This window comes from Chionomys nivalis, chromosome 3 (assembly GCF_950005125.1).
Source record: "Chionomys nivalis chromosome 3, mChiNiv1.1, whole genome shotgun sequence".
Classification (NCBI taxonomy): Eukaryota; Metazoa; Chordata; class Mammalia; order Rodentia; family Cricetidae; genus Chionomys; species Chionomys nivalis.
The window spans coordinates 99,892,231-99,905,218 of record NC_080088.1 but is presented as its reverse complement, the minus strand read 5'-3'; the positions used below and the strand labels follow the sequence as shown (position 1 = coordinate 99,905,218).

The 12,988-nt window shown below is 49.7% G+C and overlaps 1 protein-coding gene across 11 annotated transcripts in view; it reads right to left on the bottom strand.

Annotated features, from left to right (window-relative positions):
* Positions 1-632: 632 nt before the first annotated feature.
* Gtf2i (general transcription factor IIi) overlaps positions 633-12,988 on the bottom strand; it is an 88,272-nt gene continuing 75,916 nt past the window's right edge. For all 11 annotated transcript variants that reach the window (XM_057765289.1, XM_057765292.1, XM_057765290.1 and 8 more), the window contains 14 exons: positions 12,459-12,517; positions 11,851-11,925; positions 10,302-10,403; positions 9,461-9,526; positions 9,020-9,203; positions 8,172-8,227; positions 7,816-7,896; positions 6,705-6,788; positions 6,278-6,461; positions 4,752-4,780; positions 3,518-3,559; positions 2,909-2,950; positions 2,226-2,298; positions 633-1,644 (listed from right to left, as the gene is read on the bottom strand). In XM_057765289.1, the coding sequence (XP_057621272.1) occupies positions 2,240-2,298; positions 2,909-2,950; positions 3,518-3,559; positions 4,752-4,780; positions 6,278-6,461; positions 6,705-6,788; positions 7,816-7,896; positions 8,172-8,227; positions 9,020-9,203; positions 9,461-9,526; positions 10,302-10,403; positions 11,851-11,925; positions 12,459-12,517 (1,063 nt within the window). In that variant the 3' untranslated portion in view covers positions 633-1,644; positions 2,226-2,239. The remainder of the gene's footprint in view (positions 1,645-2,225; positions 2,299-2,908; positions 2,951-3,517; positions 3,560-4,751; positions 4,781-6,277; positions 6,462-6,704; positions 6,789-7,815; positions 7,897-8,171; positions 8,228-9,019; positions 9,204-9,460; positions 9,527-10,301; positions 10,404-11,850; positions 11,926-12,458; positions 12,518-12,988) is intronic.

Genomic DNA, 12,988 nt, shown 5'->3' with positions numbered 1-12,988 from the left:
AGGGCATGACCTCAGCCTTGGTGAGGTGGCAGAGGCTGAGAGGAGGGGTCTGATGGGAAGAGGGTGGGTGCCAAAGGAGTGTGCCCCTGAAAACATCAGTCCGCTCCCGCTATTTCCTTGCTGCTCCACTGTGCCCACTAAAGGCCAAAGAGGGTCTGAAGGATCCTGGCTGGTGCTCCTAGGCACCTTGTTACCATGACAACTGAGCTAATACTGCTGCAGTCACCCCACCAGGGGAGGAGGCATACAAAGAGCACTAAGGTACCACTGGGAGCAGGGGTCAGTATGACCGTCATCTTCTCACGCTCTTGGGTGGCTGCACCTGAGTAGACACCATCTTCTGCTTATTCCCCTGCTCTGGGCAGCAGATGGCTTCTAACTGCAGGGCTCAGAAGATCCCCCGTGGCGTAGCTTTTCCTCAGAGTTCTTTCTTCAACACAGGTAAGATGCAAGGGTATAGGGGCTGGACACAGCTCTGGGACTAAGAGGGACTTCTTCAAAAGCACCAGGAACGTTCGATCTGAGAGGGACGGAGGAGAACACCCCAGCCAGCCCTCCCATCTCCTACTGCCACCAGCCCACACCCCCACCAGTGACGCATGAAGACAATTTAGAAAGAATGAATTTGCATGTGAAAGGCATGGATGGATTTTATTTATTACCCTATATCTACAATTTGAGGTAAAATATAAGGAACACATAAAAATGCCTATCTCTGCTACCGTGTGATATAATTTCCCATTGTGAACACCGTGGTGGCGCTACTGCCAACTGTGCCTTCGCATCCTCTCCCTTCTGAGAGCTGGTACTTTATACAGCTGCGTCGTCTGCGAGCCTCCGCTTTCAGGCCTTAGGGTGGGAACACCGAGGTGCAGAGAGCTTGCCCATCTCTCCCCACAGCCCAGCCTGACTCGGCTCAGAGCTGCGCCCCACAGCACCCCCAGGCCACTGTGGGTCCCAGGTGGGGAGGCCAAGTCATCCAGCTGCTACAGCAAGCACACCTGACCTCCGGCCTCTTCAGGGTACACCCAGATATTTACTTGCCGCAAAGTAAGGGTGCAAGAGGCTCCAAGAGCATCCTCTACGTGGAGACACTGGCTGCTCACTGGCCGGCCTGGCTTTTAATTATGTCAAAACAGAGGAACCATGATGGAGCTCAGGCGAAGGCCATAGTCAGGCGGAGAGACAGCAGTCAGGCCGGAAGGGGAGCCGAGTGCAAGGTCACAGAAATGATTTTCAATAGAAAAACTAAAGCACTGCCTAGCACAGGGGTTTTCTTCGCTGCGGAAGCCAAGATGCCCAGGAGGAACATCTCCACTGACTGGAATACGCACCGCAGCCCAAGGCTCTGCCCAACGCATTTAAAAAAAAAAAAAAAAAAAAATCTAAAAGTCGTCCCTGCCATTCCCTGTCTCTCTCCAGCACCGCTGTGAAATCCTTCTAGTGCATTCCCAAGCCAGCCAGGCACGCGCACCTCATCACGCTGCGCAGTACGATTCACAGGACTGCTGAGAAAGTAGACATTTCTATCTAGAAGTAGAAAAGAAGGTTTGTATAGAAGGTATTTCTGTTATACAGTATATTACAGAGCTGGCAGGGCGCGCGTCCGAAAGCTCTTCTCCACCACTCACGCTGGAAGCTGAGCTGGAGAGAAAAACAGGCAGGCAATGGGTTAGCTGGAAGGCAGCAGCAAGACAAACCTCTTGCCACACACCCTGCAGCCGCTGATAAAAGAACCGGAACAAACGCAGGTATGAAAGACGGCTTGTGATCTGCTAGCCTAAGCTGGGAACACGGCAGAAAGCAGGTGGGGGCTGGGTAACAGAAGGCGGTCTCCTCACGTGTGGGTTACAGATAACCCCCATTAGTGGCTGAGTCAGTGACAATGGGGCTGGGCTTGTCACTGGCCTAGAGGTCAGCCCAGCAAGTAGGAAACTTGGCATCCAGATTCAAAACATGCTCCTCCTAAGGAGGAGTAAACCTACATTACCGCCCAGCCCTCTATCCCAAGACACGGCCACAACATGTACCCTGGCTGCCTGGAACCTGGGAGAGCTACACCTGCCTATGCCTGTGCCCTCATGCCCGTGCTTCTACGTCTGAGTGAGAAAAACGTCGGCCTGCAGCCCCCAGAGGGCATGTGTTCCCCGAGGGTGGCCTTCACAGAAGCAATGGCTGCTTCTGCAGGTAGGTGTGGACCAAGGGCAGTGGGGAGATGATCTTACCCTGGAGACGCGGTCTACCACGTGGGGTCTGGCTCCTGCTTGATCTGTGAGCTCCCATCCGTGTCTTTAATTTCTAAGGGAGAGGGGCAACAGGAGCTGCACTACTGAAGCAAAGCCGCCTGCCTGTACCGGGAGCCACACCGGCCCACCGAGACCTGGCTGCCTGTACCGCTAGCCACATTGGCTCGCCGAGACTTGCCTGCAATCCTCTAGTTTGTTCTATAAGGAACCTAGGGCCTGGCACAAGCTTACCAAGTGTTCATCTGCCGAGCCACAGGCAGCTCACCACCTGATTTGCGTGTACTTTTGGTCATGCCCTGACTTGACTATAGGGATCTAGAATTTAGCCAGAGTCACATGGGAAAAAAAGAGGGAGCCTGCCTGGAGTCTCCACAGAACATGCAGAATAACTTGGGACTAGACAGATGGTTCGGCAGTAAAGAGCACTTGGGGACCTGAGTTCGATTCTCAGCAGCTTCAGGGAGGTTCATAACATCTAATTCTGGTGTGGGGTGTCAGATGCCCTCTTCTGGCTTCCTTAGGTACTGCATGTGCATGGTCCCCAAAAAAATGTAAGCAAGCAAAACACCCACAGACATTAAAAAACAACACACCACAGCCACGCTGTCCTGAGGTCCCAAGGTCACTCTAGATCTCTACGATGGGAGCAGCACAGCTCTTACCTTCTGTTGCTGGAACTTCCAACTGGCTTGCCTCAGCGGACTCTAAAGAGAAACACATCAAGTCTCATTTGGGCAATTTTCAAAGCTTGCTTTAAACTATTTAAAGAGTCTAGAAGGAGAGGAAGAAAAAAAGAAAGGAGGAGAAAAACCCCAGCGACGGAAATAGCCTGTCAACTTTTTGCTGTAATTATTTGGTTATTTTGTCTGCATGTGTGCCTGTTGTGCGCACATCTGGTGCCTTCAGAGGCCCTGGAGCTGGAGTTAAGACAGTTGTAATCTGCTATGTGAGTGCTGGGGATTGAACCCAGGTCCTTGGGAAGAGCAGCCAGTGTTCCTAACCAATGAGCTGTCTCTCCAGTCCCAGCCTCCACACGCATGTGTACCCACTTCACCAGGCAGCCTCTTCGTTTTGATGTTTCACTTTAGGCCACTGATCCCGAGCACTGTGACATCACGAATGATCTGGGATCGGGGGTTTATAACGCTTGTGGCCCAGTTACCACATAGGAGCCACAGCTCAAGTCTCCATAAGTTTACTGGTCTTCAGTAATGGCAGGAGAGGAAGAACCCGAGTGTGTCTTTGAGCGTGCGTAGGTGTGCTCCTCTTACCTTGCATCCCAGGGCCTTCGGGTTCATTCTGATCAACCAGCTCTGCAATGAAATAGCACAGTTCAGACGACTTCCTGACACGTGGGAACTATTCCTGATTATTCCTACTCAGCGCCTCGCACAAGCGGAGCAGAGCAGGCAGGACGGCTCTGCAGGAGAAACTGCCGCCTGCAAACCTGACAACCCGAGTTCAACCCGAGTTCAACCCCTAGTTCAGGGGAGAAGTGACTGCCGCAAGTTGTCTCCTGACCACCTTGGGACCCCACACACGAAAAAGGAAAAGGACAGAAAAGGGAACACTAATAGTCTTCGTAAATGCCACCCAAATCACACATCTCACAGGGGTCGCCTGGACCACAGGGTCCTGTACGAGGGCAAGAACAAAGCCAAGCGTCACCATGGGAACCTATGAACAGGGGTGCAAACGGCCTCTGGAGGTGGCCGCGGTGGCATACACCTTTAATGTAGGACTCAGGAGGCAGAGGCAGGTATCTCTTTGGGTTTGAGGCCAGCCTGTTCCATATGCTGAGTTCCAGGTCAGCCAGGGTGATATATGAGTATATGAGTCCTGTCTTTAAAAAAAGACAGATGAACTAAAATTTGCAAGGGAGACTCAAGAACAAAAAATTATCATGGACTTTTAAAATTGTGTGTGTATGAAGTTTGTGTGAGCATGTACGCCATAACATGAAGGGCAGAGGATGAGTCTACGGAAGTGGTTTTCTCTCTCCACCTTTATGTGGGTCCTGCTAGCTGGGCTATCACCAGTCCTTCCCCTTTCTGTTTGGAGAAAGGGTCTCACGTGGCCCAGACTGGTCTTGAACTCTCTATAGCCAGAGACAGTGTTGAACTCTAGCTGATCCCCCTGCTTCTGCCTCCCCAGCCCTGGAATTTCAGGGTTTCCTCCATGCCCAGCACTTTTGGGGCCTGCAGCCCTGCTGAACTTTAGCACTGTGACTGCGAAATGAGCTGTGTTAGCCCAGCAGGAGCGGGCCAAGTCCTGCTCACAATGAGCCCTTTAAACATGCTCTCCACCCACCTCCCCCGAGTTACAATGTTCTGACTACGTGAGGATGAGGGGAGTCAAGCAACCCAACTAATTTCACATGGAGGGGGCGTCCTAAGGGAGGGCTGATACAATGCATTATTTTGCAGGTAACACTGCAACCGTCCCCCCAGACTCTCAGATCCCAAGAAACCAAACAAACAAAACAAAAATTCAAGAAATACTCACGGTTATTAATCACAAGTCCTGGAAATGGTCTAAAGAGCAAAACATATTGTATAATGTTTATTTCATAAGAACATTTGCTTACTTTGTTTTTTTTTTTTTTTTTTTTTTTTTGGTTTTTTCGAGACAGGGTTTCTCTGTGGTTTTGGAGCCTGTCCTGGAACTAGCTCTGTAGACCAGGCTGGTCTCGAACTCACAGAGATCCGCCTGCCTCTGCCTCCCGAGTGCTGGGATTAAAGGCGTGCGCCACCACCGCCCGGCATTTGCTTACTTTGTTAATTCATGCCACTTATGCCCTACTTTATAACCCTATGAAAGAGACATACTAAGATGCCTATGAAGTTACATTACATCTGCTAACAATGACCCAGTTGTATTGATATGTATCACATACAATTTACACATCAGTTATTCACACTAGTTACACTGTGGGCTATGTTCTATGTGTTGTCTGACTAGTCATCTAGAGCACACGTGGACGTACACGCAGGTCACTACTAGCAAGTGCTGCATAGGACAGGCATGGTGGCACAGGCCTTTCTTCCCAGCGCACAGGAGGCAGAAACAAGCAGATCTGAGTGTTGACGGTCATCCTGGTCTACACAGCGGGTTCGAAGTCAGTGGAGGTACATGGGGAGATGCTGTCCCACGCAAAAGCCCCAGAATATTCCACTACAGTGGAAAGAGAAAAACCCCTCCGTCCGGGTAGCTGGAGAGACGAGTGAATGGCAGGCAGGTCTACCGTCAGACTGCCAGGAAGGTCTCAACCACACGCTCTGAGACACCAGCTTTTCCTGCGGTAACAGACAGCTCAGGTTTTCTAGGCTCTGTGATACTCTGGGGTTTCATTAAGCACCACGAGAAGGCAGTCAGAAAATGGCAACAGGTGGATGTGAGCCAATTTGAAAAGACAAACAGGCCATGGCTGCCCACTTCTCACCTTAGGAAATGGAGAACTGTTGAGCAAGTTGACACACAACTTTAGTCCCAGCCCTTGGGAGGCAGAGGCAGGCGGACCTCTGAGTTTGAGGTCAGCCTGGTCTACACAAAAAGTTCCAAGTCAGGGACATACACTGAGATTCTGTCACAAAACAAAACACTGTAGAATAAAGTTAGTCTAATGGAAGACACAGTGATGTATATCTATAAATAAGAAAAGGTCAAATTCAGCCCAGGCTGCATTGCAGGGTCCTATCCCAAGAAGCTGGCAGAGCCAGGCTTGGTGGCCCAAACCGGTACTCCTGGAACTTTCAGGCAGAGAATCTGAGGGTCTGAGGCTGGCCTGAGTGACACTGAGCTGCAGACCAGTCACCAAGAGAGCCAACAGGAGCCGAGCGTGTATGGCGCAGCAGAACGCTGGTGATTCCAGCGCTGACGAGACAGTGGAAGGTAGCTCCGGCAGAGAAAGCCTGCACTAACTAAAGGCTTGTCTGTCATCTCATCTTCCAAATGCACACAACAGCACTCTGAGGAAGGACAGACAGCCTGGTGGCCTCCAGAAGCGTTCTGACTAAGCAGGGCGTTCTCACCTAATGACTGTGAACTTGATAAACTCAGCAGAGTCCAGGATCCTCCTCATGGAGCTGATCTCCAGGTAACTGGGGGCCTTGAAGGACACCCCGGGGGGCATGCCGTCCACCACCACGCAGCCGGGGTTGATGGTGATTTTCCTGTAGGGAACCTTCACAGGGAAGCCCATCCCAATAGCTTCACCTGCAGCAAGACAAACAGCACAGGGACCAGTGTGACCGTGAGTGTCCTCTTCAAAGCAATCACACACAAAGTCCAGCAGCAACCCGATTAGATTTTGGACCCTGGCCATCAAGAACAGCACCTAACATCTAAGGTTTCTCAGCACAGAACTCCTGAACAGAACACTTGCTGAACAACTACATGAAGGAAATCTATTCACAGGCTTTCATGGAAACACTGCTTCCTCCATTGTTACAAACTTACCAAACTTCCGACTGAAGAGGTCATTGACCTGCTCACGAAGCTGCCTGGCCTTTTCAACTTTGGACAGTCGTTCATTGTCGTCATCTGAAGGACAAGGGGAAAGCCATGAGTACACTGGCATTCAACTTATGTTTTCTAGCAAGGGTTTTTAAGCCAGGCGTGGTGATGCACACCTTTAACCTCAGCATTCAGGAAGCAGAGGCAGGTGGATCTCTGTGAGTTCTAGGCCAGACAGAACTATATGAGACTCTGTCATAAATTTAAAAAAAAAAGGAAAAAGGGTGGGGAGTTTCCACATTATGACATCACCAAGGCAAAAAAATAAAATTACAAAAGGAAAACACAGCGTTCTAACACCAGCTTAAGAGGAGACAACTTCATTCCTGTTGAATCAACAATCCTGCTGCTCACACAGATTGTTCATTAACTCTGTGTAGCTCTAACTGTCTTTGAACTCAGAGATTAAGTATTAAGGTGTGCGCCAGTACTGCCTGGCTAAAAAAGATTTTATTTTTTAAAAGATTTCTTTAGGGGCTGGAGAGATGGCTCAGAGGTTAAGAGCATTGCCTGCTCTTCCAAAGGTCCTGAGTTCAATTCCCAGCAACCACATGGTGGCTCACAACCATCTGTAATGGGGTCTGGTGCCTTCTTCTGGACTGCAGACATACACACAGACAGAATATTGTATACGTAATAAATAAATATTTAAAAAAAAAAAGATTTCTTTATACGTATGGGAGTTTTGCCTGTATATATGCCTGTGTACCAAGTGTGTGTCCAATGCCCACGTCGGCCAGTAAAGTGTGTCAGGTCTATGGGAGTGTAGTTATAACTGGCTGTGAGCCACCGTGCAGGTGCTGGAAGTCAAACTAGAGCCCTCGGGAGCAGCCAGGGCTCTTACCCACTGAGCCGTCCGTCTCCCCAGCCTCCAGAGAGACTTTCTGAAAACTGTAGAGACACGGAGTCGTGAGCAGGACTGAATTTAGGTCCGGTGCTGTGCAGCCAGGCTGACAGAGAAGCTGCGCTACATGGGCTGCCACTGGGGATAGGAACCAGCCCGGAAACAGGTTCTGGAGTCTGACAGAGTGCATGAGGCAGGCAGAAATCATACCTGGAATTGTCACCTGAATGATGTTAAGGTCTTCCACACCTGATGCAGTAGTATTAACATTGGGTGATGAGTTTATCTTCCCTGAAAGTGAAAACTAAAGATTAGGGGTTAGACAAAACACACATAGTCAGAATTTTCTTTAATAACCCAAAGTTGCATGCCCACAGTCAGCCATGAGCTGGCCACAGCCTGGCCCAGAAGGGCTGGTACTTGCATGCTGGTTTTATTCCAGGAAGGCACTAAAGATGGCAGACTTTCTGACAGGCCCGACTTTCTGCGGAGCAACACTGTGCAGTGTTCACTGCTCTAGAACTAACGACTGCCCAAAAGTCACACTCTTCTCATAGGACACTCACTCGGAGGGCTTTTGGAAGAGGTGCTCTCTTTGATGGCCGTCTCGAACATCTCAGGTCTACAAGCAAGAGAAAAAAGGAATAGGCTGGTTTAACCGGAACAAGACACCCAGGGAAGATGATGCAGCATGTAGCTGGCAGCTCTGCCAACCACACGCGGCACTTGGAAGCAACCTGGGCCCAAGAAGAGTCAACTACACCAGCCTCTACTGCTGCTGGACTCTCTGGACATGCCAGTGCCGCTGCCATCTAAGGGAGAGCATGTCCTGAGGATCAGTATGCAACCCAAGAGCAGAAGTGAGAAACGCCCATGCCCGCAGCCTAGGTACGTGCATGAAGAACAAGTGGGCGGGCCTGTTGTAAGTACACACGTGTGCTGGTGCACAAGCCTGTGTGAGCACAGAGGCCAGGAGGGCCCAGGCGTCCTCTATCACTCTCGTTTCTTTCAGACAGGATCTCTTTAGAACCTGCAGCTCACATTCCCAGCCCAGGCAGCAGCCCCAAAGATCCTCCTGCCTCTGCCCAACACCCAGCACTAAGGTCACGTGCTCCTCCTTGCTTGTTATGAGGGAGCTGGCACCTGGATTCAGGTCCCCAAAGCTGTGTAGCAAGCACTCTTGACCACTGTCTCTCCATCCCTATAATGACTTAGTCTCTTGAAGAGCAGTTTCAATTCAGGATAGCACACTGTGAGGCCAGTCCCCGGGCATCTTCTCCACCTCAGGTCCTCACTTTTTTTTTTTTTTTTTTTTTTTTTTTTATTTTTCGAGACAGGGTTTCTCTGTAGCTTTTTGGTTCCTGTCCTGGAACTAGCTCTTGTAGACCAGGCTGGCCTCGAACTAGGTCCTCACTTTTTAATGATGAACTTTATCTTGGCCTTGTTCCGGAGTATCTTCTCCAGCCTCGGAATGCCAAATGTGGAGGGTCTTCGGAAAGGCACCCCCTCGGGTAGGCCTTCTACATAGAAGTCTTCCGGGAAGGACTCGAACAGCGCAAACGGCACTTTCACAGCCTGCTTAAGGCCAAGGGCTTCCCCTGCAACACACAACTGTAACTGTAATACTCGTTCCGTACAGCGACTTAGACAAGTCGTTTGCAGCATTTGGCAGCAACTACAGACCCTTATTTATTTGAAAAATCACATTCATTTTATTTTGGAAAATGCTTTTGGAATTCTTGATACTCAGTAAAATGAGTAGAAATGAGAGGCTGGTCCAAAGACATTTAAAAGTCAAATTCACACCAGTTCTACTAGAGAACTACTTCATATCAGGGTTTCCGAACAAACCTACCGCATTTTTCATTGAACAGGTTTTCCACCTTCTGCTTCAGGTCTGTGATCTTGGCGTTCCAGGCCTCTGTGAGGAGAGAACAGCAGCCCCAGTGAGCAGGGTTTCCCGAGGGAGGACGGAGATTTCTGCCTTATCCTTTCACTGATTGAGTTTCCTTTTTTGAGTCAGGGCGTCACTCTACCTGCTGGGACTAAAGGAGTGTGCCGGCACCATTTCACCTGCTCCCCATGTGCTGGGACTAAAGGAGCGCCGGCTCCCTGGTTCACCTCATCTCTTTATTGTGCATCTTTACAAAGCACAGGAGAGCACACAGCGTGCTGTTCCTTCATTCACTGTGTCACTGTGTGACAGAGGACATTTTATAGAGCACATGCGTTCTTCCCTCCCTTGCACACTACTGCATCTGTGTTCCGCAGACAGCTTTGCTCCGTTCACATCATGTATGAATACATGATCTAAGTCTCTATGTAAGAAACACACAGGTTTGTAAACACGCTGTCTTACCTACCCCGCCAATCCTTATACAACTAAAGTAAACGGTTAGATTGGGTTACCAACACTCTGAACCATGCCGAAATGAAGAACAAAGGTCCTCTCCTGGCCTGTCACAGTGTCTACTACGTGCCAGCTCTGGGTCCATGCAGGAACCCAACTTACAATCCTCAGGCACCCCTGGGGTACACACTTGCCTGTGTCCCATAGGAAGGCAGCCTGGTTCTTCCTGCATGTTAATATCTAACACACACTGGCGCATCCAAGAAAAACACTGTCCTGCTGATGTGGCACATTAAATCTTTTTATTTGAAATGCTGAAATCAAGAAAAACAAAAGATGTATTTACCAAAGGAAAACTCTCTCCCTCGAGGCTTGAATGGAACATTTGAACCGTTGGTCTGGGTTGGAGTTCGAACGGTGGAGGTCTGAGGGCTATTGTTGTTGGGGCCTAGAGAAAACTCAAAGGCAAACCAGTCACCGGGTGCTCACTGCTGGCTACCGTGCAACAGAAAATACAGCAGACACACATCCATGCTAGGATTCTGGCAACATGTCAAAAGGCTCCTGAGATCCAGCACAAATGGGAACAAAACACAGCAGGCCACGGCTCTGCACGCTCAGCATTCTGCTCCCACGCCTGCCTGCCTGCCTGCCTGCCTGCCTGCCAAGAAAGGGCCGCCCGTGTCTCTGCCTCAACACAGATTTCTGGCAACTAGACCAAAAGCAGTGCCATCTCCTTTGTGGACTGGAACCTGACAATGAAACCTCGGGCTGATGCAGCAGCATCACCGCGATGGGCGCGGCCATGTAGAGGGTGGTTTCTCTGTCCTGCCCTGTCCTGTAACTGCTTCTAAATAACCACTCAGAGGCTTAGGGCACACAGAAGGGTTACCTCAGCACAGCTTGGCATGGCTTCTGGGGGAAGTCTTTACTAAAAGGAACATCACGTGCCCTTTACAAGTGGTCACGAGGAAGGGACAGAGTCCTGGGGACAAGTCACCAAACCAGCAAGGAAGTCCATCTTCCCTGTGGCCACCGCTCATCAGGGTGGTAAGCTGGCACACGGGGTCCGTTATTTACCAACCACTTGCCATGACTACCTTCCACCTGTTCTTTGAAAATGCGCTCTGTGCAAGTAAACAAGTGAGGACACTGAGAGAAAATCCGCAGCGAGGACCCCAGGGCCAGGCGCCCCCAGGCGACTGTTTCCTTCTGTGTCGATGGAAACAATGTGCCCAGCAGTGTCGGGTCAGGACTGTCTGTTACTATGTCAGGCATCTTAGACAACTGACTTCCAAAGGTGACAGCCTGCACAACAGAGGCCGGAAGAAGACACGAAAAGACACAGACCTGCTGTGAGCAAGCACACCGCTATTTAAACAACCTATAAACATACGTCATCAAAAGTAGGAAAAACAAAGAGGAAAAAAGATGAGAAACATCTCAGTGTGGTAGGTCTGCCTCACTTTACCACTACGGAAAAAAACCCGAGGGGTCTCCTCAAGTAGGTCGCCACAGCAGCCACGGTTTACAAACAACTGTAAGTTAAGCAAGGGAGGTGTCAGAGTCACTAAAGTGCATTACTGCTATGCCTGAGGACCCGAGTCTGATCCCTAGGGCTCGAGGGCAGCCAGTCTAGCCTACCCAGCTAGGTCTAGAACAAAAAAGGGGACCTATCTCAAAGCACAAGGACAGTGTTCCTGAAGGCGACACCCGAGATGTCCTATAACAATGCATACACACAGACACACACACAAGTCATGCATTAAAAAAAACACAATATTCATAAATTTAGCATCAGGTGCTTTTTAGACATGAAACCCCAGCTGCACAGAAGTTCCTGAGTCCATACAACTGTGGGGCGAAGAGTGAGGAGAAAACGTAGAATAACTCACCTTCCACAGTGACCTCAATCTCAGGGACCTTGGAGTTGCTCCCAGGGCTTCGTGGTCGCTTTGGGGACTGCAGTGCTGTAAGGCAAAGGGCAATATTATCTTTGCAAGCTGCACAAAAAAATACAGAGGTGCTCTATAAAAGCAGAGTATTAAAGTCATACAGTTTGTTCTTTTCAATGAAACCTGAAGAACTAAATGGTAGTGTAATCCTCCACATGAGTGCCCGAAAGCTGTGGAGACGCGAATGAAGGAGGATGCAAATATCAAATTCCAGCGAGAGGGCAAGGAAACAGAAGAAAGAAAGAGATCCACGGGGCTGGAGAGATGGCTCAGCAGCACTGGCTGCTCTTCCAGAGGTCCCGAGTTCAATCCCCAGCAACCACATGGTGGCTCACAACCATCTGTAATGAGACCTGGTGCCTTCCTTGCCAGCAGTACATTGTATGCTTAATAAATAAATAAATCTTAAAAAAAAAATTCACTAACTAAAACAGCTTAAAGCAAAGAAATAAACCAAAGCCCACGGTGACAACGAACTGTGACTCAGGTGACAAAGGCGCGGCAGCGAAGAAAGCCATGTGCTCACGCCCTGAGGGGCTGCCTCTTACCTTTCGTGTTGATCTTGCTGGCCATCCCGGGAGGCAGGTAGGACACAACTAGCTCAGGCCTAGAAAGAACACAGTGCGTCATTCACACAGCACAAACGCAAGAACTATTTCTAGAAAATAAAAACATATATATCGGTGTTTTCTGTGCATGCATGTCTAGTGCCTTTGGAGGTTAGAAGAGGGTGTTGGATCCCCAGGACTGGAGATAAAACGGTTATGAGCTGCCATGTGGGTTCTCGGGCAGTCAGTGCTATTAACTGGAGCCATCTGTGGTGGTTTGAAAAAGAACAGCCCCCACAGGCTCATATATTTGAATGTTTCATCACCAAGGAGTGGCCCTATATGAGAAGAACTTGTTGGAGTAGGTGTGACCATGTTGGTGAAAGTATGCCATTGAAGGGTGGGCACTGAGGTTTCAAAACCCATACCAGGTCCAGTCTCTCTCAAAGCAAAACAAGAAGTTCTCTCTCTCTCCTCTCCCTTTCCCTCTCTCGGGATTAGGACGGAGATCAGTTTCTTCTCCAGCACCA